The following is a 26,990-nucleotide window of genomic DNA, read 5'->3' as shown; positions in this document are numbered from 1 at the left end:
GGCAGATGCCCCACACCAGCTACAGCCTCGGCTGAGAGGCGACACCGGCCCTTCAGGTGGGGATGGTCACCCTCCTTCTCTCCCACTCCTTCCCTTACCTCTTATACTTAGCCTAGACTCTCCTCCACACACACCTGGGAAGGCAGGAAGCGGGGTGGGGTGGGGGTGGAGGGGGAATGGGAGGGTGCCTGTGAGGTTACAGGCAGGGCCTGTGGTCTGCGAGAGGCCCCAGCTGGCTCACACCCAAGCCCCTCGCTGCAAAGGGGGCCGCAGCACCTCACCAGCACGGCCAGACTCCCAGTGGAGGAACAGGTGGAGAGTGGAGGGAGCCCCACGCGCCCTCACCCCCACCTCCCAAGCAGATTGAAAGAGCTTTAGCCCCATGAAGCCTTCCTGGGCAAGGATGCTGACTGCTCCTCGCTGTCCAGGTGTCTGCGTGTTTGCTTCCAAGAAGGGGGTCAGGGGCAGGTGAAAGGAGGGTGTGGACTAGTAGCACCCACGTGGGCAAGCGTGGAGTGGGCAGGTGTGACTGACAGCGCTCAGCTCGGTCAGGCCATTAGGTGGCGGTGCAGGGCAGAGGCTGCAGGGTGGACTACTCGGCAGCTGGGCCCCCGGGATGTGAACTCCGCTCCCCAGTCCTGGGGTGCAGAGCTGAGAGGCACCGGGGCATCAGAACCCCTCCACAGGAGTCCTGTTGTGGGGTGCAGAGCTGGGGGGTGCCGGAAGGGTAGTTCTGGTTCCAGCGGAGGCCCCGCCCCACACAGACGGGCCCAGGCCCTTCTTGCTCCGCTCCCGGCCTCCTCGTCCAGCCACAGGCTCAATGCCTGGCCCCCAAAGCCCTGCTCTGCACGTGGGAACCTCAAAAGGATGCTTCTGGCATTGCAAGGGTCACACTGCCCGACCTCCAGCTGCCTGGGGTCCCTGCACCTTGCTCAGGAGGCCATGGGGACCTGGGACGAGGATGCGGCGGGTGGGCGCCGGAGCTTCTTACCTTCATGGGGCTCAGGGCTCAGTCGCCTGCAAGCTGCTCAAATCAAGCTGCTTCTCCTCGCGCAGGCACACCACGTGCACGTGGCGACGCCACTCATACGGTACGTGCAGTCGTGACGTCACTGCAAAGCCCCGCCCTATGTGGGCGGGGCTAGATGTGGGGGTGAGGCGGGGTGGGGTGGGGCGGGGCTGGACGCCTGGGTGCTCAACCACCAGCCTGCAGGCAGGAAGACCCGGTCCAAAGGGTGCATGGCATTGACCTTGGCTTTCCTCAGGTCCAATCTGGGGGCTCACGGAGGTAACCTCCAAGGTTTTGAAAGCAGCCAGGCATGCCTAGGACATCTCCGCTGGCTTCAGAGAGCCTGTCTTCACCCTGTCACCCTCCAGCCTGAACATGGGCCTAATAAGTTTCAGCCAGGAAGATGACGTTTCAAAGCAGCAAACACTATATATATATATGCCTCTTTTTTTTTTAACTCCTGAAAGGGTGCGGGGCACAGGGTAGGTCTCCCAAAAGTGTTGAATAGCTGGTACAAATCGGGCAGCACTACTATTTCATGCCCCCGCCCACCCCGATTTACAGACGGTGGAATTGAGGTAGATAGAGGTGTGGTCATCTCCTCTCCTCCAGGATCCTGTGGAATCCTGGGCTTCCAGGAAACTGAGCCTCTAGCCCTCGAAGTGGCTGTCCACTCTTTCCAAGGTTGCCATTTCCAGTTCTGAAGATGAAGCCAGGGACACCTTCTCACGGGGTCCCATCTTTGGGTGAAATGATCAGTTGGGAGGAGGGGGGAGCTGGCCCCTTGGAGTTCAGGTCTCCAACTCCACACCTAGACACTTGGCTGGCCCCCTCTCCCATGCATGGCTGTCTTGGAGTGCCGGGAAACAGAAGAAGCCTTGAAATTACTGTAGCTATGGATCTCACAATTAATATCCCTCTCTCTAATTTGGATGTTAATGTATTAGCTACAGCTTTGCCTTCTTCTAGGTTAGAAATTGTTTGCCTACCCCCTACCCCTCACCCCCCCCCCCTGCCTTGAAATGATACATCCAGATAGAGTCGTGTTCATTAAAGTAAGATTAGGAGAGGATAATATGGGAGAGGTATGTAATCTTTTGCAAATGGTTAGTAAATTGGAACTACCCCAATTACAGTCTTGTTCATCACACCGGGCTGCATCAGTCTGCCAGGCCAGGATGGGAGTCTCACGTTCCATAAATGCCATGCACACCCTATCTCCCCAGCCATCTGCTCGGTGGGGCGGCCAGCGCCTGTTCCCACTTTCTGGTAGACCGCAGGGTGGCCACCCCACCTGCCCGCCTGGATGCCCAGCTCGGCGGCCTCATGCAAGGCTCCATGACACCATATGTCACAGGCTTGTTCCCCCTGACACACAGGAGGACATTCTCCTCCAGGGGGCCACCCCACTGATGCCTCACTGTGTCTTCCCAGACCTCTCCAAGCAAGGGCCGATGTGTGTGTGTGGGGGGGGGTGGGAGGTGGGGAAGGGCTGTAGGTGGCGGGATCTGTCCTAGAAGGGGCACTGCCAGGCCAGCAGGAAGGAGAGAGAACCTCCATGGTGCTCCAGGCTACAGGTCCAGCAGCCCCAGTGAGACCCACCACCCGGCAGGGTGCCCCTACTCTTGTCTGTTTACTTGGCTCAGGCAACTTTGGGGGCTGGGGTGCAGGGATAGGAGAATCAGATCTCTAACTAGTGGGCTGTGGGAACTAGGCTTGTCTCTCTAGGCAAGTGGGACTGAGTGAGCTTGGGGTGCTCTGCAGAACTGACTGCTTTTTCTTTTTTTTTCTTTAAACCAGGTTTTTTTTTTTTTTAAAAAATTCATTTATAGGTTTTGTTTTAAAAAATATTTATTTATTATTTTCCCTTTTGTTGCCCTTGTTTTTCATTGTTGTTGTAGTTATTGTGTTATTGATGTCGTCGTTGTTGGATAGGACAGAGAAAAGTGGAGAGAGGAGGGGAAGACAGAGAGGGGGAGAGAAAGATAAGACACCTGCAGACCTGCTTCACTACCTGTGAAGCGACTCCCCTGCATGTGGGGAGCCGGGGCTCGGACTGGGATCCTTACGCCAGTCCTTGCGCTTTGCCACGTGCGCTTAACCCGCTGCGCTACAGCTCAACCCCCTTCATTTATAGTTTAATGAGACATACAGAGAGAAAAACAAAGAGAAAAAGACCTCTAAGAGCCCTGCTCAGCTCTGGGATATAGTAGTGCCTGGGGACTGAACCTGGGACCTTGGAGCTGCGGGCATGAAATTCTTTTGCTTAACCACTATGCTGTCTCCCTAACCCCAGGGCTGACTCTTAATTCTGACAGGATGCAGGAAACCAAAGTCTCCTTCTGGATGGCAGATGCTGCAGACTGGACAGGGCAGCAGTGACTGCCCAGTGAAGGGGGAGCTGATCTCAAACTTCAGAGCTCTGAGGATCAGGAGTGTAAGGTAGATGCCCACGCCCTCAGCCCCCCACAGCCTGGTGTGGAGAGAAGTACATAACTGGGCCCTGGGCCTGCAAGAGGAAAGCAGGGCAGGAAAGAACCAGCCGCTGATTGGTGGAGACTGTGCAGGCGGTGGGTGGGGCCAGGTAGGGGCAGGACTTGTGGAGCCTGGAAATTTCTCACCTTTGCGATTGATGACCCCAGGCATCACCTTTGCGATTGATGACCCCAGGTGGGAGAGTGTGTGTGAGGGAGAGGGGGGCGGTTGGCAGACTCAGAGACTTGCCCACGGCCTACTTTCATTACGCTAATAAACTGGGGTTCGAACCCTGCTCTTCACAAGACTGGGCAGGGGTGCAGGAGAGGATCTAGGAGCGAGAAACCCTGTGAGGTTCACCTGCCAGATCACAGGGCTGGGTCCGAGTGGGGTGAACTGACTGAAGAAGAATTTGGGAGGGAGAGGTGGATGGCTATCCTCTGGGTCCAGGGGACCTACTTGGAATCCTGGGGGCGAGGGGGGCGGTGATACTGAGAATTGTGTGTTCCTGGCATGGCTGCATGAAGTGTTTGGAACCCACAGAATTACAGAGTGGGGGGAGGGAGATAGCGGCGAGGAGTGCTGGGCGCCACAGGGACGGACACGGGAGCCGAGCTGGGCTTCCTGGAAGCAGCAGTTCCCACTGTCTCTCTCCAGGCCGGAGCTGGGCCATAGGGCACCAGCGTTTGAAGTGTGCCTGATGGGGAGGGCCCGTCTTCTTCCAGGATACACCTGGGCATCAAGGCAGGAGGGTTGGCTAGCAGAGTGGGGGGGCGCCCTTGATCTGATGTTGAGTGGGGGTGGGGACCCAGTCAAGAGCAGCCAAGGCTTTTTCCAGATCCCCTACCCACCCACCCAACTGTATGTAACATGCAACACAAAGCTCAAATCTTTATTACGGGGTGGGGGGGGGGAGAGAGAACGCTCAGGAGCAGCGGAGGAGCAGGAGTCAGAGAAGAGAGGGGAGAGAGAGCCCGCTGCAATCAATAGCGGCCAGGACAAGCATTATCCCATGTGGAACACCTCAAGCCTCTGCCTGGAAGATTTGATTGGATCTTCAGAAAAACCTATTAGTGTGTTGTCAGGACCTTCTGGTGATAACTGACCAGCTCGTGCCAATCGATGCTCTTCACTTGTGGAGCCTCCTGATTTTTTAACAGCATAATTGTTTTTTTAATAACAGGGCCGGCTCACCCGCTGCGGCAGGCGGGGAGGCAGAGGCAGACTCCCCAACTTAAAATATGGAGAGGCGCGGCTCCAGCCACTTTTTCCTAATTGCGCAATTACTTTATGGAGCACCCGGGGATGGGAGATGGCACGGGGTGGCGGGGTGCATCGGGGGAGGCTGGGGAGGGAGGCCTCTTCCAGCTGAGCCAGGTCATTAAGAAGAGCCACACAAGTCATTACACAACTCCAAAGTATTTTACGAAATGAAATCCATTCTGCACAAAGGAGCCTTTATTTATTTTTCAAGAAGCAGGGTAAAAAGAAGAGAAAAAAGGGGGGTGAGTGTGTGGGATGGTAGGGAATGATCACAACATGGTAGAGCAACCAGAAAGCCAAGGTGGACCCAGTTGTCCGTTAATACAGCACTTTTCATTTTCATTATGGGAGCTGGCAATGCACTTTTTTTTTTTTGCTCATGGTTGGAAATGCATGCCACCAGCAGCAGTGTGTGTGTGAGATATTCTTTCTTGGGTCTCCTTTCTGGGATGTCAAAGTACCCCATAAACAAGCAACTCCAGACAGTCTAGGGATTGAGGCTTTTTTTTTTTTTTGCCTCCAGGGTTATTGCTGGGGCTCTGTGCCTGCACCATGAATCCACTGCTCCTGGAGGCCATTTCCCCCCCTTTTGTTGCCCTTGTTGTTGTAGCCTTGTTGTGGTTATTATTGTTATTGTTGATATCGTTCGTTGTTGGATAAGACAGAGGGAAATGGAGAGAGGAGGAGAAGGCAGAGGGGGAGAGAAAGACAGACACTTGCAGACCTGCTTCACTGCCTGTGAAGTGACCCCCTGCAGGTGGGGAGCCAGGGGCTCGAACCGGGATCCTTAAGCTGGTCCTTGCGCTTTGTGCCAAGTGTGCTACATAACCTGCTGCACTACCACCTGACCCCCAGGATTGAGGCTCTTTGCAGATATGAGGACAGGGCCCAGGAAGTGATTTGCCCAAGGTGACAGGCTGAACCAGAACCCCGGGCACCCCAAAACGAGCCCCCAAGCCCAGAGACAGCAGCAGGGCCTAGGGGTCCTCTGCCTTTCTCTGTGGTAGCTGTCCACAATGACAAGTGGCTGAATGGAGTGGAGGCTGGGTGCACAGGTCTGCCAGCTCTCCAGGCTGTGGTGTGAACCTTGATGGACTCCAGGGAGTCTGTTACAGCGATCTGTGCTGATCTGGGGGTGGCTCAGCCCTGGGGTTCTTGAATGGTCAGCCCGTGCAGGAAAGACTCTGGGCTCACAGCAGTCTGCCCATTCAAGACAGGGTGGGGTAGGGGAGGGCAGGGCAGGGGGGCCAAGAAGAGGCAGGACAGGGCTGGGTAGGGGGTGGGGGGAGGCCAGGTCTGGGTGGGGGAGGGCTTGTCTTCCTCCAAGATGCACTTGGGCATCAGGGCAGGGTAGTTGGCTAGCAGATAAGAGCACAGAGCATCTTTTGGGAGCTGGCCTTCTCTAGCCCCTGAACTGTGTGAACTGTGTGCCCAGGCTTCAGAGGAGAAGAGAACTCCAGGGCGGGAAAGAGAGAGAGGAAAAGAAAACAGAGCAACAAGAAAATGAGATGTGACTGTTTCAACCTTTTTTTTTCTTATTTATTTATTTATTTATTTATTTATTATTATTATTTTCCTCCTTCAGGGTTATTGCTGGGCTCGGTGCCTGCACCATAAATCCACCGCTCCTGGAGGCCATTTTTCCCCCCTTTTGTTGCCCTTGTTGTAGCTTCATTGTGGTTATTATTATTGTTGTTGTTATTGTTGTCATTGTTGGATAGGACAGAGAGAAATGGAGAGAGGAGGGGAAGACAGAGAGAGGGGGAGAGAAAGATAGACACCTGCAGACCTGCTTCACCGCCTATGAAGCGACTCCCCTGCAGGTGGGGAGCCGGGGGCTCGAATGGGGATCCACATGCGCTTAGCCCACTGCGCCAACGCCCGACCCCCTGTTAAAACCTTTTTGAGCTCTGTGATTTCTTTGGCCAGAGACTCTACATGTAACCCTGCAGTGAGTCCAGAAACCACTTCAGCTTGGTTGCAGTTTTGCTGGCTGACGACGTTATCCGTATAGTTTTGTAGAAACCTGAGGAGATAGCATGGTCTCAAGCACATGGAGGAATGTCCACAGGACCCAGACGCTGCACATACTGAACTGAATGGACAAAACAGCCCAGACAGACAGGAGAAGGGGTGAGTGAGAGGACTGACTAGCACAGCGAGAAACAGAACCAGGGCTGGGGCTTATGCAACAGATATTCACGCCAGAGACTCTAAGCTTCTTCTTTTTTTTTTTTTTTAAGTCTTTTTATTTATTTATTTATTTCAGTAGAGACAGAGAAATCCAGAGGGCAGGGGGAGATAGAGAGGGAGAGACACAGAGAGACACCTGCAGCCCTGCTTCACCACTTGTGGAGCTTTCCCCCTGCAGGTGGGGGCCAGAGGCTTAGAACTCAGGTCCTTGTGCACTGTAACGTGTGCTCAACCAGGTGCACCACCACCTGGCCCCGACTCTGAGGTTCTGCACTCGGTCCCCGGCACCACCATAAGCCAGAGCTAAGCAGCGCTCTGGTAAAACAAACAAACAAAATCAGAACCAAACCCAAAGAAGCCTAAGGCAGCCAACAGGAGTTCTGGAAAGGGTAGTAATGCTGTTTAGGAAGAAGAGGGCAGATCTTTCTTGAATATTTCTAGGAGAGACATAGAGGGATGAAAAAAAAGACTCACCTTGACCACAGATGAGAAAGGGAAAGCCGTCTCTTATTCAGTCATTTATTGAGCACTTTATGGCTTCAAGATGCAGAGCTGGATCAGGTACAGTCCTGACTCTTGTACTGAGAGAGCCAGAAAGGTACATGGAGCAGTTCCAACAGGTGATAGGGATGCAGGGGGGTCGGGAGCTTGAGGGGTCAGGAAGGCCAAGAAGTGGCCTTGAATAGAAGGACGCTTCTGGGAAGGTTCAAAGGCACAGAAGTGTGGACGGGAAGGAGGTGGGCCCAGGCTGGGTAGGGGTGGGTGTGGGGGCAGAGGGAGTGCTCAGCCTCACAGAGCAAGACTGAAAGGTCAAAGCCATGGCAGATACCAAGGATTTGGCTTGAGCTTGTAGTCAAAGGTCAACCAAGAATGGCTTCCCAATAGTTCACTTCACTCTGGAGTTGGATGGAGATGGGGCTGGAGGCACGGGTGGGGGGAGGAGGCCAGGGGAAGAGAAGCAGGAGAACAGCAAAGAGGCCGTTACATTCCCAAGGTTCAGGGTCAAGGGCTGGGATTGGGCAAGTGACACCAAGGGGTTGGAACAAATCTGGAGGCAATGGGGAGAACTTGAGAGCCAGCTGGAAGCAGGAGAAGGGGGGGAAAGGGTTTCTAGCCTGTTTCTAGCCCAGGTTTCTAGCCTGTGTGATGGATGGGTTTCTTGGTCTTAAAGCAGGGGCCACACTTCTCAGCTTAGAGGGGATTCATTGGAAGTTAGCCAAAGCCCCAAGCTGGGCAGGAAATCTACGCTCCCTGACTTGAAGCATCAGCCGCAGAAGAGCCAGCCAGGCATCTTACTATGTACACTTAATCTCGTGCACTACTGCCTGGCCACCCGCAGGGATCTTATCAATCACCCACAAGCCCCCTGGATGAAACTTCTTCCATCCAGAGCTGACCCTTCCCTATCGGAGGAGACACAGAGTAGGAAGAAGCAAAGGCTAATCAAATCTGCAATCATGGGCATTTCCAAAAGCCTGAGCATTGGGCTTTTGCAAACAGATGGGAGACACTAGCACCAAATCACCCAGGAACCACCCAGATTCAAAAAAAGCATCTTAGTTTCCCCTTGCAGGGCAGGAGCATGGCCTGGGCTACCCACAAAGTTGGGTTCCCAAGTCCTGGCCTCGGGGAAAGCAAACAGCCTCCAAGCACAGGCAGCCTCTGTCTCCTGGGCTTTGATGCCAGGCGGAGGGAGGATGGCAAAGGCTCTCTAGCTCTGGGATGGAGAGTGCAAAACACATGTGCTCATGCAGCGGCCAGGAGCCCTGCTGACATGCCGCTCACCAGTTCCCCCGGAAGCCAGCCCTCTCTCCTCGCCATCCTCACAGTGGGCTCCTCACTGCCCTGGGAGTCTTCAATCAAACTTTCAGTGGTGAGACTCAGGGAGCAGAAATGCCAGCAAAGCCCAAATGGTCCCTTTGCTGTGCTGTCTTTTGTGGTTGCCTGGCTGGGCTCTTAAGGGTTTTGTTGTCAACAAACTCTTGGTTTGCCTTTGAGCACTCCAAATTATTGAAAATGACTACAGCTTAAGACTGGCAGAATGACTGTTTTAAAAAAAAAAAAAAAAGAAAAGAAAAAGAAAGGAAGGGGGAAAAAAGAAAGGAAGGAAAGAAAACAGCTTCGGCATTAATCATAGCTTAAGAGCTTTTGGAAAATGATTCTAATTCAGAAGGGTTGGCTTACAAAGAGGCTTGTCGAAAGCGAAGCAGACATCAAATTCTGAAAGGCAAAAAAAAAAAAGCCTCCTTGGTACCCACACCTGGCTTCTTCAGAAACCAGCTGGCAGGAGGTAGCGGACAGAGCTCAATCCATCTCAGCCCAGGGTCCCGCGGCCTCCCCCAGGCCTGGACCTGGGGCCCTGGAGGTGGGGAGACTTCCAGGTTGGGGGGTGCCCCAGAGCTCCTTGTCTTGTTGGCTGTCCTTGGGATAAGGAAAGGGTGGCAGGGCACCCCAACTTCTGACAAGCTTCAGGCTGCCGAGCAGGGTGCTAAAATAAGCCCTGGGCAGAGGCAGCTGCATGCTCGAACACATGGTCAGCATTTGCGAGGAGCCAGGCAGGGCAGAGAGCTGATACTCGTGCCTTTTGCCTGCCTGGCACAACAAAGGAGAATGATTTTTGCCATCAGCATTCTCCCTATCAGAGAATCATTGCACAATTTAGTATGATTAATGGTTTCCATTTAGAAGAAGCCGAGAAGGAAAACAGTGGGGGAGTGGCGGCAGCTCGGCTGGGGGTGCTGGCGGCTGCGCTCCTTGGAGTGGGGGTGGGGGGGTGGCGCAAGGTCTGGCAGGGCCGGCGGGCCCTCTACTTTCCCCTTCCTGCGGGATTGTGACGGGGAGGCACTCTGGGGCGAAGAAAACACATGGCTTTTGACATGCACTTGCAAAACAGTCTGAGAGCTGCAATGGGGTGCTGTTGCAGCCTTTGCTCTGTCCTCTTTGCAGCAGGATGCTGCTTGACCTGCCCAAGGGGTGAGGTGAGGTGAGGAGTGAGGAGGGGGTCCTTCCCTGGAGCTCCCTAACTAAGGGCTGGATCTGGGCGGCTGTGCAGTGCTGGAGGGACCAAGCCCACCACTCCTTGGCATTCCCGATGGCTACACAGGGAAGGACCACCCTCCACCACCCCACCACCCCCAGTCTCAGCTCTCCTCCTCGGCTGGCGGGCTCTCCCGGAGTCCTCCTCCTCTTGCTCCTCTGCACTGCAGGCTCCTTTTCCCACGTTTGCAGGCACCTTGCTTCCCAGCAGGTCTCGGGGCAGCTGGAGGTGAGTGGTGAAGCCCTGGCTGCCATCTCCAGAGCTTCTGGGGGTGCTGCTAGGAACCAGCCCGGGAAGCACAGGGTATCCGGGAGGACCTGCACGTTTGGCTTGGTGCAATCGCCTCTGTCACTGCAGCCAGGAAAAAGGAGAGAACTGGCGATCTTGGTCGGGTCGAACATGACTCAGAACCCTTCTCGGTGCGCCTTGGGTTGTCTCTGCAAGGAAATCTATTATTTTCCATAAACCGTCTCAAGCATCTCCTGGGCTACGTTACTGGCTGCGTTTAAGGATCGAGCCATCAAGAACGGCTGTGAATGGGAGACACGCTCAGCAGCAGAAATGGGCTTTGGTGGGGAAGTAGGAGCAAAAAACCCAAAGAGCACATTTCAGTTGACAGTAATGGCATTTTTTTTTTTTTGCCTTCCTTGTCCACACGAGAAAAGATTCATGCTCCTAATCGCAACATTAGAGCGGTCCCCGTCACTTTATTCGGGGAGAGGAGGTTAGAGAAAACAGGCCTAGAGAGAGGGAGAGAAAGAGAAAGAGAGAAAGAAAGATGGATACTGATTTTGTCACCGGCTCACAGAGATAGATCAGTGAAGACGACTTCCTTCCGTAGCAATACTTTCTAATCAGGTCTGCTAGGTCTGGGCAAACAGCTGCTGTGGATTAGCTAGACTCAAGTCAGCCAGCATCCATTGCAAGTTTAGACAATGAAATACACAACTCCAGAGAAAACAAACCAAAAAGAGTGATAAAGTCACACATTTCAATATTCACCCACCATTAAGGGATTTAAATATTTGCTTGCTATTAAAGGCTCGTATTTGGGCTCTTCCACCGCCTGCTCTGCAAGACTGAAATATCAATTACGGATCAATTTTCCCCCTAAGTAAACACTAATGCAGGATAAACAGTGTTAGGAGAGGCAATGGCAACATTGCTGACTTCAGGATGGACTTCCTGCTGGTAACAGCAAGTTTAAGCCTGGTGATTAATTAACCTGAGAAGATAGCACTTAAGGAAGATTCAAGGCGGTCGTGTATGAAATATGACTGAGAGCCCGGGCAAACTTGCTGGACAGCTGGAGAAGACCGAGGCCCAGAGGACGTGTGGCTGTGACCTCCGGCAATTGTCTTCACTTTCCCCAGGACCTCTTTGTGTGTGTGTGACAGAGAGAGAGAGAAGACTTGAAGTCATATTCCTTGCTGGAATTAATTCCCTATTTAATGTCCAAGGCCTGAATTGCACTTCCTGGTACTGCTCTAGAGAACCGAAATACATGAACTTGCAAAAAGACAGTGAAAGCAAACAGATCATCTGGAAGGCTTTGTGAGAACTACAGTGGTTATTGTTTGCGAGGGTGGGGGCCCAGAACTTTGGCGGTGGGTGTGGTGTGGTGCTCTACCGTGTAATCTTTACAATCTTGTAAACCACCACGGATCACAAATAAAAAAATTATTAAAAAAAAAAAAGTAGGGAGTGGGCGGTACCGCAGCGGGTTAAGCGCAAGTGGCGCAAAGCGCAAAGACTGGCGGAAGGATCCCAGTTCGAGTCCCCGGCTCCCCACCTGCAGAGGAGTGGCTTCACAGGTGGCGAAGCAGGTCTGCAGGTGTTTGTCTTTCTCTCCCCTTTCTGTGTTCCTCTCTTCTCTCCATTTCTCTCTGTCCTATCCAACAACGATGACATCAATAACAACAATAATACAACAAGGACAACAAAAGGGAATAAATAAATTAATTTTTAAAAAAGCAAAGAAAATGTAGTTTCCTGTGTATTGACGGTCCGGGAAGCTGCAGACTGCAAGACCTGAAAGTAGATACCTGCTTTCCAGTCTTAGTTCCAAGGCACTCTGGTTCTCTCTGGCACATGCGGTGAAGACGAGGGGCAGAGTGGGGGCAATGAACCAGGGTTCCTTTAGGAAGTGCCTGTCATGATTCTGAGAGAAACAAAAGGTAAGGGGTGTAAGGGACAGGCTAGGCGGTAGCACAGTGGGGTAAGCGCACATAGTGTGAAGCCCAAGGACCGGCCTAAGGATCCTGGTTCAAGCCCCCGGCTCCCCCACCTGCAGGGGAGTCGCTTCACAGGCGGTGAAGCAGGTCTGCAGGTGTCTTATCTTTCTCTCCCCCTCTCTGTCTTCTCCTTTCTCCATTTCTCTCTGTCCTCCCTTATAAAAAATAATAATGAATAAGGAAAAAATGGCTGCCAGGAGCAGTGGATTTGTAGTGCCAGCACGGGGCCCCTGGAGGCGGGGAGGTAAAGGATAAGACTTGACAGTTTTCTAACAGGCCTTAACTTGCTTAGAACTAAGGCTCTCACAATCTCTGACAGCACCAGTGACACTTTGCTTAACCGTCTAACCATTGCCACCATGCCAACCTCAAGAGATACTCTGTTCCAGCAGGTGCCTGAGGAAGGAGGGGCTACGGTTCAGAGCTGGCTGGCTGATTAAGCCACCTCTGTTGAAGACGGATTGGTAACAGACAGGGTCTGTTCAGACTGACTATAAAGAGACATCAAGGGGCTGGAGAGTAGCTCACCTGGTAGGAGGGCACATACTACCATACACAAGGACCTGAGTTCAAGTCCCCAGACTCCACCTGAACAGAAGGGAGGGGAAGCTTTGAGAACAGGAAAGCAGATCTGGAGGAGTTTCTCTTCCTTTTTATCCTCCATTCCCTCTTATTTTTTTCTATCAAAAAAAAAAAAAAGAAAGAAAATTTGTCATGAGTGGTGGATTCATTGTTCATTGTGTAGGCAGAGAGCCCCAGCAATAACTTTGGTGAAAATAATAATAATAATAATAATAATAATGGCAGGGTGGGGGTAGATAGCATAATGGTTACGCAAAGAGACTCTCATGCCAGAGACACTGAAGTCCCAGGTTCAATCCCTAGAACCAGAGCTGATCAGTGCTCTGATAAATAATCAATACATAAAAAACAAAACATATAAATGAGACTCGGGTCACCAGGAGCAGGACACTAGTCTCCCCTTAACTAACTAACTAACCACTGCTACTTGTCTAGCACCTGCTATGTGCCACCAACAGACCTTACTTAATAGACTGGCCACAAATTCATTTCAATGACAGCCAAGTGTCCCCCTTTTCCTCGTGCTGTTCTGTGAGCAGGACATCCCAGTGCTTCCACTTGGAAATATTCCTCAACTACACACTTGCATCTGTGGATGCACCTTTCACGCTGAAGGAATCTGGCTGCCGGCTCTTCCTGACTCGGGGACTGTGGACCTAGCAGCTGGGTGAAAAGGGACGTGAGTCTCCAGCGTGGTTTTCTAATGAGACAAAATGCCTTTGCCTCGCTGGCTGGTGTAGTTAGCATCTTTCTACCTGTAGCGTGGCTGCTTCAAGGTTCTGGATGACAGAATCAAAGGAACATTCCTCCATGGAGTACGGCCACTGCAGTACAAGAATCACATTTCCAGTCGACAAAAGACAGTGAGAGATTGCACCAATTAACATCGGCATATCACCTCGGGCTTCCGGCTGATGGATTTGGAGGATACAAGCAGGCCAAAACATTTGTGAGAGCTCTCCGGAGGGACGGGAGGCCCGCTTCCACGGCCATGCCAAGCCAAGAGCCGGGCAACTTCTCAAGCTCTCTGCTCCATGGGCCGCTTCTGGCACCCTCACCTTTGCATACCCTGTGGGACTCAAAAGGCAAAAACAGAACAAGACACCCCCCACCCCCCATCTACCTCCTCTCAGGGGACTTCCGGGGCCCCATCTCTGCGGGTCTCAGCTGAGCTCGGAGGCCCATGGCACAGAGGGAGGGCTGGGGTCATGAAATATTACTAGTCTCCTCTTGAACCTGGCATAGTTACTCAGGAAGGGGAGGAGAAAGGGTTTGTTAACTATCCCCAAGGTGAGCTCTACAAGGGATTGACCTGTCACAGGTGCAGGAGCTCGGCCTGCCTCTCGGACCACGGGCAAGCCAGCTTTGCCGTCACCATTTGCCTCTGGGCTCCACTATCACTAGCAGATGACCAGACTTTCCTCTGTGTCTGCCACCGGATTTTTTTTTTTTTTTTCTGCTTGCAGGGTTATCGCTGGGGCTTGGTGCTGGCACTACGAACCTACTGCTCCCGGTGGCCATTTTCTTCTATTTTATTCACAGAGAACTTGAGAGAGGAGGGGGAGATAGAGACTTGTGGTCCTGCTTCGCCACTTGTGAAGTAGACCCCTTGCAGGTGGGAAGTGGGGGCTCGAACCTGGATCCTTGGGCTTTGTACTATGTGTGCTTAGCTGGGTCACCACCGCCTGGCCCCTCTACCGCCTGAACTGTGAAGCACCTCTTGCTTCCCTCCTTTCCCTCTCCTACCAGCACTTGTACAGATCTCGACCATACAGAACAAAACAGGCCCAGGGAGGACAGGAAACTGCCTGGAGTGTCACAGCGACAAGTGACTGAGCAGGGACGGGAAGCCAGGTCTTCATTCTAACACATATTCTGACCTCTCCCTGCATTTATCTTTTTTTAATTTTTAAAATCCTTTTTACCAGGGGTCGGGCGGTAGCACAGCGGGTTAAGCACATGTGGCACAAAGCACAAGGACCGGCATAAGGATCCTGGTTCGAGCCTCCGGCTCCCCACCTGCAGGGGAGTCCCTTCACAGGCGGTGAAGCAGGTCTGCAGGTGTCTGTCTTTCTCTCCCCCTCTCTGTCTTCCCCTCCTCTCTCCGTTTCTCTCTGTCCTATCCAACAACGATGACAACAACAATAATAACTACAACAATAAAACAACAAGGGCAACAAAAGGGAATAAATAAATAATAAAAATTTTTAAAAATCTTTTTACCTTATTCATTATTGGCTAGAGACAGAGAGAAATTGAGAGGGGAGAGGGAAAGAGACAGAGAGACACCTGCAGCTATGCTCTACCACTCATGAAGCTCTCCTCCTCCTGCAGATACGGACCAGGGGCCTGAACCGGTCCTTGCATATTGTAATGTGGGCGCCCAACCAGGTGTGCCACCACCTGGCTCCATCCCAGCTACTATCTATGGCGGTTCTTTGTAGGGAGGTATGCCAGGTCACAGCTCCTCGGTGCCCCCTGCCCTCTCACAGAGGCTTGGCGAGACCCCTGACATCTTGACTCCTCTACCAGGATTCAGGAGCAGCCCTCACTCAGAGTGGCTGCACCCCCAAGTCTCATGGGGTTTTGCTCTCCTGCTCCATACAGATCGGGGGGGCTGTGCTTTGTCTTCTCCACCTTGAACCCCCACTCCTAGGGGACCCAGCTTTTCAACTCCCTGGCCTTCACTGACATCCTTTCTCTAAGAAATTCCCAGAGTCCTGAGGACCAGTGTAACTCTTACCCCAGTTAGTCCCCGGGGATCACCTTAGACTTCTCTGGGCATTGTGGTAACTGCATTTCTGACTCACTGATTTTTTTTTCCAGACAAGGGAGGAAGCAGGTTGGGAGGGGAGAAGTGAGCACAGTCCCTGGCGTTTGGTTTGTGGAGCCTACCTTCTCTTCCACAGCTGGGCTCTCCAGGTGGTGACCTGCCAGAGGGAGAGAGAAAAGGAGAGCTCCAGCACTGCTGGCTGGCTGGTGGAGAAAGGGCGTTCTGGACCGTCTCAAATGTCAGCTTGGTGGCTGGTGGCGGCCGGCCGAGGAGTGCACCATGGATTGCATCGGCCTACAAAGCAAAGGGGGCGGGGGCGGCGGCAGGATGACAACAGCCCAGACTTGGCCAGCCAGTGGCCCGAGGGTCTCCGCAGCCTAGACGGTAAGCAAGAAGGCCCTTCCGCAGGCAGCAGCCACATCAGACCCCCTTCCCCCACCGAGGCCAAGTCTTCCTTTGGTTACAGGAAAGAGAACTGGAGATGGGGAAGGCAGAATGAGCAGTTAAGACACGCGATCCTGAAGGAAGAGACAGGTGGAGCAGCCAACACAGGGAAGTGAGTGGGGGTGGGGGGGATGCAGAGAGAGGGGGTGAGGGTGGGAGACGGCCACGGGAGGGGCCAGCTGGCCGGCCTGGCACCTGCACAGATTGCTGAGTAGACACACGGTGGAGCCCGGGCTCGGCCCTGCACCTGGTCCACACCTGTCTGTCGGCTGGGGGGGGGGGGGAGGGAGAGAACAAGGGCAGGAAGGATAAGCGGAGGGGCCGCCCCAGAGAAGAGAAAGTGCTTGAGAGGAGCCCAGTTGAACATTCCCCCCCCCACCGCCTGCCCAGCAAGCGTGGCCCCCTCGAGGGTCCTGAGGAGGTAGCCGCGGCCCCTCCCCTCTCCTCTCGCGCCGTAAGAAGTCCATAAAGAGATTAAAGGGTCACTTTGTAACATTAATTTTTTTTATTAAGAAGACAGATACTTTATAGTACTTCTTTTTTTCCCTTTTTTTTTTTTGTTCTTTTTTTTCTTTTTTTTTCTTTTTTGTAAAAATGGTATACATGAGCCAATACAAAATGCGAATGGGAACACGTGGCCATGGAGTCGCTTACACTGTAACATTGTTCATGTACACCTCAGAAAACAGAACTGGCCTAAAGGGAAAAATGAGACGTCATCGGGGTGACTAAAGAACAAGCTTATTTGGCATCAATTGTACATCCTTCATTATTTTATAATCCTTTAAAAAACACAAGAAAAAAAAACAAGTTTGTTCTTTCTTCACTCTAAAAAAAAGTGATCGACCTGTACAAAGTAATACTCAACAATACATTTCAAACAGTGCACTGTATACTTAAGAAAAAAGAAGACATAAGCTGATATACAACTAAAACCCATCATTTCCTGTTTTTGCTTGGTTTTTTTTTTATTATTATGCTCTTTTTTTTCCAATGTGGGAGGGGGGCCTACACTTTGCAATCTACCTGAGACAGAAAAACACCAATCAAAACACATGAAACCTGAGACATGTCAACATTGTAAGCCATAAAGTTACATCAGGAACACTGCACTACTGTACACTTGTCAAAAAACAGAAAGATGGGAGGTCCCAAGAATGAGATGCCCATTCTATGAGTGATGGAAGCTTTGTTGTGGTGGTGGTGGTGGTGGTAGTTTGTTTGTTTTGTTTTCTTTTTTTAGTTTTCCTAAAAAGGACACATTAGGAAAACACAACAAACAAACACACAGATACCTTTCAATGACATGCTAGATGATTCTCACCCTTTGATGTGATCAGACTATGGTCAGGATGGGTGCTAAGGGCTCAGGATAGAGCTGCACATTGTTAAGATTTATTGAAAAAGGGATGTTGGTTGTGGCTTTTTTTTTTTTTTTGTCTTGGTCTAGTGCCATGGGACAGGAGAGGGGAAGACAGGATGCTTGCTCTGTATGGATTTTTCCACAGACCAGTCTGTTCCCAAAAGGCCCCCATATTGCAATGGTTCTATCAAAGGTTCAAAGAAAGACAAGGAAAAGAAACACGCTTTCAAAGAACAAAGAGCGGACACTTTTTTTCCCCCTTAACTAAAATCAGTGTAAGTTTTCCACATAATGTAACAAGAGTAAAAATGCACCTTGCAAAATCCAAAATTACTCACTGAAAATGTTATATAATATATATTTATATATATATATATATATATAGATCTCTCTCTCTCTCTTTTATTTTGATGCCACCTTTCCATAGGGACTGAATTCTGGAGTTTGGAGTGTTACCAAAACATATGGTAAGAATATAGTTGTTGTCCGTCAGGACTACTACAAGATTTCCTAGACGTTTGAGTGAAAATCCCCACATTTCTTTAAAAAAATAAAAATAAAAAATAAATAAGGTCCATAGTCACTTGACTCCGTCCCCTTTTCCCAAGGCTCCCCGTCTTAAGACATGATCAAAGTAACTGGTTTTAGCTGCTATGCTCTATGGCTGCTTTATCATGGGAAGATCAGTCTTTTTTTTTTTCTTGGCAGATGGTTCTTAAGGCTGAGGAAAGAGGCCAAGGATAGTATATGAAAGGTTAAAAAAAAAAAAAGGATATAAAAACAAAACAAACTCACTCATATTTGAGTTTTTGATTAAGTAACTGAAAACCCCTCATGCGGTTTCTCCGCCTCTGCTCTGACCTTTCGAGAACTGAGATCGACAGCAGACCAGTGTGGGAACAATGCCGGCCCTTCTTTTATCCCTCACGCCTTTGTCAAGCCAAATCTGAAGGAATGAAAGTTTCACACGGATTCGAGTTGGAAATCCCAGCATGACAAAGATCTGTAATATACAGTACATGCAGGCTACATCCTACTGCCTTCCTAGCGTAGCACAAAGGAAAAGAAACAAAACAAAACAAAAACCTGTCCCACTCAGTCATTCACACACCACGAGGACTTGCTTTTTGCCTAGCAATTAGTAAGAAGTAAGGCCGATTGGGAAAGGTGGTTGGGATCATTTGGAACAGAAAGAACCAGAGCAGAACTAGCTTTCCCCCACTCCCAAGGTCCCCTTCTGTGGCAACTCAAGTTTGTCCACTAGTTTATAAAAGAAGCGGACCTCCACCTGTCAGGTCTGCTTAGGGCTTGGCAAAAGGAGGAGGCCTTTCCACCCCAAACCTTTCTGGACCACGTGGGGTATCTCTACTGAGCCGTCTACGGATACAGAATTAAAGACAGATTCAATCTCATTGTGACACACCTCACTGGCAGATAACCCTGTACAGTAATGTAGTTCCACAGCAAACAGAACATTTTTGGAATCACAGTCTAAGTTTCTAGTCTTCACTGCTCTAAAGTATTTGCAACGCGGGCAGCAGCAAAGAGTTTCGCATTGTTTGTTCACCCAAATCTTTACGACAACAGAGAAGAATGCATTATGGATATACTAGATTCTGAACTATGAAATCTAAACTGTGCTGGTTCTCCTTTTTATGAAACTGAAGTTTGAACAGAAAGCAGTTACTTCAGAAATCAACACAAGAGGAAAAACAAAAAAAAAGGGGGGGGGAGGGGAAAAGTAAGGAATCCCAGCAGGCGAATCCCAAAATGGGAGGTTTTGAAAACAAAAACAAACACACACACACACACACACACACACACAAAACAGCAACACCCCAAGGCTTTTGGGAAAAATAAATGCACACAAAATAAAAAGAAAAAAAGAAAAAAGAAAAAAAAAAAACACCGAACAAACAAACAAACAAAAAAAAACCCCAAAAATAAAAACAAAAAAACAAGGCACAGAATTTTCTGTAATCTATTCAAAACTAAATCCAAGAAGCATCCCCAGTTTGACTTGGTAGGTAGAAATTTAAAATCAGACCAAATCAAACCAACCTAAACTAGACAAACAAACGAACAACAAAAAAGAGGTGTCAAACAGCAGTGTACTTTTCAAAGAACATTTCTTTTTTTTTAACACAGCAAATCCCAAGCCTTCCCAGTCTCACAGGTTTTTTTTCCACCCATTCGTAAAAAAACAAAAAAATAAACAAACAAAAAAACAAACCAAAAAAACACGAATTCCTCGCAAGTTCCAATATCACTGTCTCTTTATCATCTAAATAGGGCCAGTTGGACACCTCATGGAAACAAAAGGGCTGATCTAGATGAAGTACTCTTTCTTTTCTTCCGAGTTGTTCTGTCCTCCTTCTGCATTGATTATAGCTGTGTCTGCGTCTGCTGCGTCATCGGCTCCTTTGGCTTCATGAGTGAAGTATGTACCTGAAAGATGAAGGGGTAGAGCACCGTGACTGTCTGATGGCCTCTGTGCAAAGTGGTACAGAGATGGCAACTTGCTTTATGGCCATCATCAGCCGAAGTGGTGTGCAGGCAGCAGAGGGGAAAAAAACAATTGGAAGGAGAGAGCGAGGAGGTGGGTGAGACAAATGGGGATCCGGGGGGTTCCAAAGGCACCACTCCAACTGAACCGCTGCGATATAATTCAGCAAATGAGACATTAGAGCAGTGATTATGACCAGAGGATGTCAGCAGAAGAAGACGTGAGTGGGAGCTAAAAAAATGCAGAAAGCTGGAGCGCTGCTGACTAACGTGTAAGACAGTAAACGCCCAGGACCAATGAGCAGAGGTACGTGCACGTTCATGGTTAGAGACCAAAGCAAGGAAGAGCAATTAGCCAATGAATGAATTAGGGCCCCGAGGGTGGTCTCCTGGCATCTCCAATGGTTTATCTGGAACCACTGCTTCCTGTCTGTGGCTCACCCTGGCCTGTCTGCGGGTGAGAATGTCCTTGAACTTGCATGGGTCCGATTGGCTTGCACCTGCTTTTCATCACAGGCTGAGAACTGGACAACCGTTGTAATCAAGGCTTGGGATGTGCCTCAGAGAACAGTCTTTTTTTTTTTTCTTTTCCAGTTGACATGTGATTGACTGACTCTAGCCCGGACCCAGATTCATTGGATTTGCTGAGTGGCACCGCCATTTGAGAATGACCACTTGACAGCACACAGCCACAAAGTTGGCGACACTCTTAGCACCAAGTCCCACTAGTTGACACGGAGGAAGAAGACACGGACTGCATCTCAGTGTGGTGTGTAGGTAGAGTTTACACTGCCTGTTAGCGTCATAGGACCCTTCTGACCCATGGCATATGCTGTACTCTTGAAGCGCTTCTAAACGCTGTGGTGGGGTCGGGTGGGGTGGGGTGGGGTGGGGTGGGGTGAGGGGGAAGGCTGGTATCTTTGCTGTGTGACAGATCTTAGAAGGCAGGCAGGGAGGCAGGCAGACAGATGTCCCCTCCTTGCCTCTGGGGTGCAGAGTTACACCCTCTCCCTGGCTCTCCAGAGCTGCTGGGCAGACTGTGGCCCTGCCCCTCTGGCCTGGACATCCCTGGCTCTATCAGGCTCACCACCTGACTGGGAGAGTCAGGGTCAAGTATGCTGTCACCAGAGCTTGGGCAGAGAGGGGAAGCCAGAGCTAGAGCCCAGGTTCCCCCACCATTCTGGTAGTTCTCCACATAGGCACTCTGGACTTTAAAGGTGCCTATCCAACACCCTGGCAGGGTGCCCTCCCCCAGACCCGAGTTTTACAAAGGAGCTGTGGGTAGATGCCTGGAGTTCAAGCCATAGGCAAGCCCTGCAACCCCCTTGCACAGAGCTTGAGAAAAACAACCCAGAAAGACAAGGGCCGACAGAGGAAGGGAAGGACAAATTATCCACGGGGGGAGAGGAGGATCAGAGCAGCATGGGGGGCGGGGGGAGGCTTTTGGAAAGATGATTGCCCATCCAGGCTACACAGCGGAGCAGTGTGATGATTAACGGCAATTTAAATCAATTGCACTGATCATTTTTTTTTCTTCAAAAAATACATATTTATGTGGCTTTTAAGGCACATCAAGCTAAGGAAGTATTCTAGCTGCTATGACCAGCTTGCCCCGCCCCCCCCGTCTGGGTTTGGGGAGCAGAGTGCACCAGACTGGCTTCCCGGAGAGCCATCTGGGTATGAACTTTCCATCTTTATTTATTTATCTTGGGGGTGGGGGGGTTGTGGTTTGTGTCACACCTTGGAGAGCAGCCTCTATTTCATAGAATCCAGCCTCCTCTAGGGATTATCGAGTAAGGGCTCTTGAAGGTTCTCTCTTTAGAGAGAATCCAAATCATGTTGGTGGAGCCCTAATCAGCAGTTGCTAAGATTGCTGTCCCCCCCCCCATTCCCCTTGCCCCCCACACCTCAATTCAGGGAATTCAAGGACAATGTGTGGCCACATAAACCGAACTGTCCATCAGGGATGACCTGGCACCTCCCCCAATACACACACACACACACACCCACCCCATCCCCCAGCAGGAGCCGTGGCGACACGAGGCCCCCTGCCTGCCCTGGCCCTCGCTCACCTTTATGTCTGGCAAAGTAACGGCCCAAGATGATGAGCAGACAGAGCATGGCGAACACCACCACGGCCACGACGCCCCCGATCACGGCGTGGTCCACCGCCCGGATGGAGCCTTCCTCGCCTGCGCGGGAGTCTGCGGGAATCAGAAGGGAGGAAGAGGGATGTAGAGCCCAGGACAAGACACCAGAAACCTCCCCAGGGGACACTGCCTCCAGGGGGTCAGAGGTCACCTGTTTTTTGTTTGTTTTTTTTAATGGAGGAGTCTGAGAGAACAACTGACGTAGATGGGGTCACGCCCGGGGACCCCTCCTCCCAACCCCTGACCTGACCTGTCCAGTGCTGTATTGATCTGTGAGCCCCATGAGGCAATTTCATTATGGGCAGGGCAGGGGCTGAGAGGTGTGTGGGACAAGCTTGGGGAGTGGGAGGGGAGACATGGGTCTAGCTGGCTGGGACTGGGCTTGGTGGCCTTCCCTCCATCTGTGTCTATGAAGGAGGCCAGCCTGGCTGTTTCAGGAGTGCTGTCAATGGTGCCTTCAGGTAGTGACAGGAGCTATAGAGGGAGGGAGCTCAGGCCTCTTTCCCCAACTTGCCCAGAGTCATCTTCCTTCTGCTTGGCACATGCCCAGGAAAAAGAAAGGGGCTCCGGGGGCAGGTGGTGGTGCACCTGGTTGAGCGCGTATGTTAAACAATGTGCAAGGGCCCAGGATCAAGCCCCTGGTCCCCACCTGCAGGGGGAAGGCTTTGCGAGTGGTGAAGCAGAGCTGAGGTGTCTCTCTCCCCCTTCCCTCTCGATTTCTGGCTGTCTCTATCCAAAATAAATAAGTAAAAGATAGTAATAAAAATTTTTTTAAAAAAAGTAAAGAAAGAAAGGGATTCCAAAGCCACAAACCATGAGGCCGAAGACCAGGGGTCTGCTCACTGCATTGTCGGAGGAGCAGGGAGCAGGCCTCCGTCTGAGACCTCAACACCCATTTCCAGAGAGGGGCCAGGGAGGAATCACTGTCCATCACCACAAGATGCACAATGATTTTCCTTCTTTAACACTTTGCAGGGGAGATTAGTTTTCCCATTCTAAGCATCACTCCCCCTCGGGGAACGTCTTTTTCGCCGGAGTCACAATGTTTCGGGCTGGGGGAACGACTCCAGAATGAGCTATGGCCATGCGGGACGAATGTACGGCTGCGTAAACAAGTTTAATTTAGGAATGTGGCTCCATCACCCTGTGCTGAAACCCTAATGACACCTGAGATTTATACAGGTTGAGGACAAACAATTATTCTCCTGTTGATTAATACATTAACATTTTGGAGTGGAAGCGAAGCCTTTGTCTTTCTTTTTTTTCTTTTCTTTTCTTTCTTTCTCTTTTTTTTTATTGAGACAAGTACGACACCTCCATTAAAATGATTTACTGGCTGTACCTTACAATTTAAGCACAGCAGCAACAGGAACGGTAAAAATCTTTTAACTTTACATGATTTGTGAAGTCATATGTGAAGGATCTACCATTTAAATCTTTCAGTACAAGAAGCACATGGCCCATAAATCTGTCCCGTTCCCCCCCCACCCCCACCCCAGTGGCTGGACGCCTGAGAGCAGAAATGCACATGGCCAGGAAGACGGAGAGTGCGGATCCCAGTCAATCTCTAAGAAAGATTTATCTCTATCTCTCTCCCAAGAACACAGCGAATCTCTGAAGCCTCCACCTCTAATAATATTTGAAGTTTATCGATCAAGTGTACAGATCCGTGACAGCTAAAGGTAATGGTGCTCTTTTGAGGCGAAACCTGATACAAGGCTTGCAGCAGGGCCCCCTCCCCCAGTCATATTTTGTATTGATAACTCCAATTCTGTTCCCAGATGAAGCTGCTGAAGGGCTGGCGGGGGGGGGGGGGAAGGGCTGGGAAGGGGGGTGGGAGAAAGGGGGAGGGGGAACTCGTAACTGAGGGTAGCACAGAAAGTGCTTGAATTAGGGGACTGTTGGTGGCACACTGGGTTAAGTGCAAGGACCCCCCCGGCTCCCCACCTGCAGGGAGGTCACTTCACAAGCGGTGAAGCAGGTCTGCAGGTATCTTGTCTTTCTCTTCCCCTCTGTCTTCCCCATCTCTTTCGGTTTCACTATGTCTTATCCAACAAGGACAGCAATAACAATAACAACAACAATGATAAAAAAACAAATGGGAAAAAATGGCCTCCAGGAGCAGTGGACTTGTAGTGCCCGGCACAGAGCCCCAACAATAACCCTAGAGGCAATAGAGTGTTTCGTTACGTTATCTTTGAGAGGACTATAGGATAAGGGGGCAGCAATCTCTCTCCCCACCTACCCACAATCTCCCGGCTCCACCTGCAGAAGTGCCTGCTCCCTGGCAGCAGAGGGAAGGCAGGATGATGGGAGTTTAATTGGGGAAGGGAGACGGGCTAGAGGCAGAGTGCACTGCAGCCAATTAGCCCACTCCGTGACGTGCAGCCCTGCCAGCGAGGAGGGTAATCAGCCGAACTTGAAAGATGGAGGAGAGGAAGCGTCTCTTCAGTGCTGCCTGGAGCTTGGGCAACACAACCACTCCCTCAGGGGTCGCTTCCACCCAGCAGGGCTTGGCCTTGGGTCTTTCGAGACACCAAGGCTTGTTGAAGGGGAGTGTGCCTGTCGGGGTGTCCCAGTGATGTGGGGGAGCTGCTGGTGATGGGGCTTCTGGAGCTAGTAACCCGGGAGGTGGGCTCCAGATCTCTAGGGAAAGGAGGGGGGGTCTTTCAGCTGATTGTGGAATGTCTTAGAGCTGGGCAGGAAAATAAAGGTGAAGCCAGTGTCTGAGGAGGGTGACAAGAGGGTGAGGAGGATGCTCCCTCTGGAAGGACTGGGAGAGAAGCTGACATGGAGGCAAACCGAACCTCTCCAGAAGGCGCTCTCATGGAGAGAGAGAGAGAGAGAGGGAGAGAGAGGGAGAGAGAAGAGGGAGAGGAGGAGAGGGGAAGGGGGAGAGGGAGAGGGAGAGAGGGAGAGGGGAGAGAGAGAGAGAGGGAGAGAGAGGGAGAGAAAAGAGGGAGAGGAGGAGAGGGGAAGGGGGAGAGGGAGAGGGAGAGAGAGGGAGAGGGGAGAGAGAGAGAGAGAGAGAAAGAGAGAGAGAGAGAAAGAGAGAGAGAGAGAGAAGAGGGAGAGACAGAGAGAAAAGCCAAAACCAAAAACACCTTACAGTGCTTGGACCTTTGGAATTCATTTTTCCAGCCAATCTACCCATTTGCCTGCAGCTGCACTGAGTACTGGTCTCTACACAAGTCCAGAGCTCCCCGCTCCCCATCACCACCACCACCTGCAGCTCATACTCAGCCTACACCCAGCACCCAGGATCTTGGCTTCGGATCCACCCCTCAAGGACATACAGATCTCACAGCTACTTATTTCTCCGGATAATCTCGCTCGCTACCTTCTGATGCTGGATGCTCACTTTGATCAGAAAGTTTATAGCCACCCGTGAAATCACCCAGACACCTTCCCTGCCTCCAATCACTGCAGAGGGACACAGACACAGACGGTAACTGCCGTCTGTTATTACAGGGACCAGCACAGCCCGGGCTCTGGACGCCTCTCCCCGCCCCTGGCCCAGTCCCAGATTTGCAGGGAGGACACAGGATAGAGCCGTGGCTGCTCAGCTAGGTCTGTCAGGAGTGGGCAGGCCTGGCAAGAGCAGCCAGGCTCCCACTTGCCACCTTTCTTTTGTTCCCACATGTGGGGTGGGCAGGGCAGTTTTGGGAGTGCTAGCTGTTGACTCAAAGTGTGGGGAGAGGACAGGGTGAGAAGTTGGTCCTTCCATCAGAAGCTTGGCCTTGCGTGAAGCCATGGAAGGCAGCTGTGACACATCAATCAACAGGTGAGTGACCCCACCCCAAGGGTGCTTGGTCTTTCCTGTCCCACTCTCCCAAAGCAAGTGCTCAGGTCAGCTACTTGGAAGTCGCTCCAGAGTGGAAAGCATGGAAAAATCTAGGACTTAGGTCCTCTTGGGGTGAAGGCCCTTTCACCCAGCTTCTGCTGGCAAGGCCAGATTGCTCACTGTCCTGGCTCTCACACCGAGAAAAAGACAGGGGCTGGCTTGGCATGGATTAGCCTGAGGGGTCCTTGGGTAAAGGGACAGCTCTCTGCTTTAGAAGGACTGGTTTTCTGTCCTCTAAGAGACAAAAGCTCTCCCCCTCCCTCTCTCTCTCTGTCTCACAGTCACATTTTCTAAGAGAGTTCAGGCTTCTGGGGCTGACTTTGTCCCATCACCTTGGAGGGTGGAGTCCCGTCTGCTGGGGTACACTTACGGTGGCAAGGCCATCCCAGCCTAAGGGACCAGCACATGACACAGTCTGAAGGGTGTGAGGAAGGCCCTCTGACCTGTGGCCTCCAGTGACGTGGGCCTGGGTTTCCAGGAGTCCGGTTTGGGGGAGCACTTGGTAAAGTCATTCCCGGAAGTGATGACCCAGAGGGCCCAGACTGCTTCGCTTGGGCCAAGCACACCGGCTCCATCCACTCCTCCTGGGCCACCCGAAAGGGGAAGAGCTCTAAAGCTGGTGACAGTGACAGGGTGGGGCGGTGGCTTTAGCATCCCTCCCCTTCTTTCTGGGGAGTTTCTCTCTGTCTCTGTCTCTCTCCCTCTGCTTCCCCTCTGCCAGTCCTTCCCCAGTGTCATCCGTACTGTGTGCCAAACAAGGCTCAGTGACAGAGCTCTGGTGCCATGGCTAATTTAGTGCTTGGCCACTGCTGTGTGGGTGCCTTCATCAGCGTTCTGTGACCAGCCCACAGGGCTTGGCTGCCAGAGACTGGGGTCCACCAGCAGCCAGGATATGGCGGGGAAGCTGAGACAAGTGCCCGCTAAACAGGGGCCCTGGGCAGGAGGTGTCAGAGACAGGACGCTCGCTGCCACTGCTGCCTGTCCACGTGGGGCTTCTGGCCTGAAGGACTTTCTACCTGGAGGAGGTGCAGAGTGACAGACACCTGCAGCAGACGCACAGCACAGGACGCAGAGGCCACCCTCCACATTTTAAACCCCTCTGCCTCAGCTACGGTGCA

The 26,990-nt window shown here is 51.5% G+C and overlaps 1 protein-coding gene across 12 annotated transcripts in view; it reads right to left on the bottom strand.

Moving 5' to 3' along the window:
* Positions 1-7,445: 7,445 nt before the first annotated feature.
* The window catches only part of CADM1 (cell adhesion molecule 1), a 411,245-nt gene continuing 391,700 nt past the window's right edge, over positions 7,446-26,990 (bottom strand). For 6 of the 12 annotated variants that reach the window (XM_060180023.1, XM_060180017.1, XM_060180018.1 and 3 more), the window contains 2 exons: positions 21,951-22,082; positions 7,446-15,723 (listed from right to left, as the gene is read on the bottom strand). In XM_060180023.1, coding sequence (XP_060036006.1) covers positions 15,542-15,723; positions 21,951-22,082 — 314 coding nt within the window. In that variant the 3' untranslated portion in view covers positions 7,446-15,541. Of the gene's footprint in view, positions 15,724-16,492; positions 19,822-21,950; positions 22,083-26,990 lie in introns of those variants that run through there. The other 6 variants (XM_007522987.3, XM_007522982.3, XM_007522983.3 and 3 more) reach the window with 1 other exon arrangement.

The sequence above is a fragment of the Erinaceus europaeus genome, chromosome 20, assembly GCF_950295315.1.
Source record: "Erinaceus europaeus chromosome 20, mEriEur2.1, whole genome shotgun sequence".
In the NCBI taxonomy this organism is placed as follows: Eukaryota; Metazoa; Chordata; class Mammalia; order Eulipotyphla; family Erinaceidae; genus Erinaceus; species Erinaceus europaeus.
The sequence above is the reverse complement of the archived record's forward strand: the minus strand, read 5'-3'. Positions and strand labels throughout refer to the sequence as shown.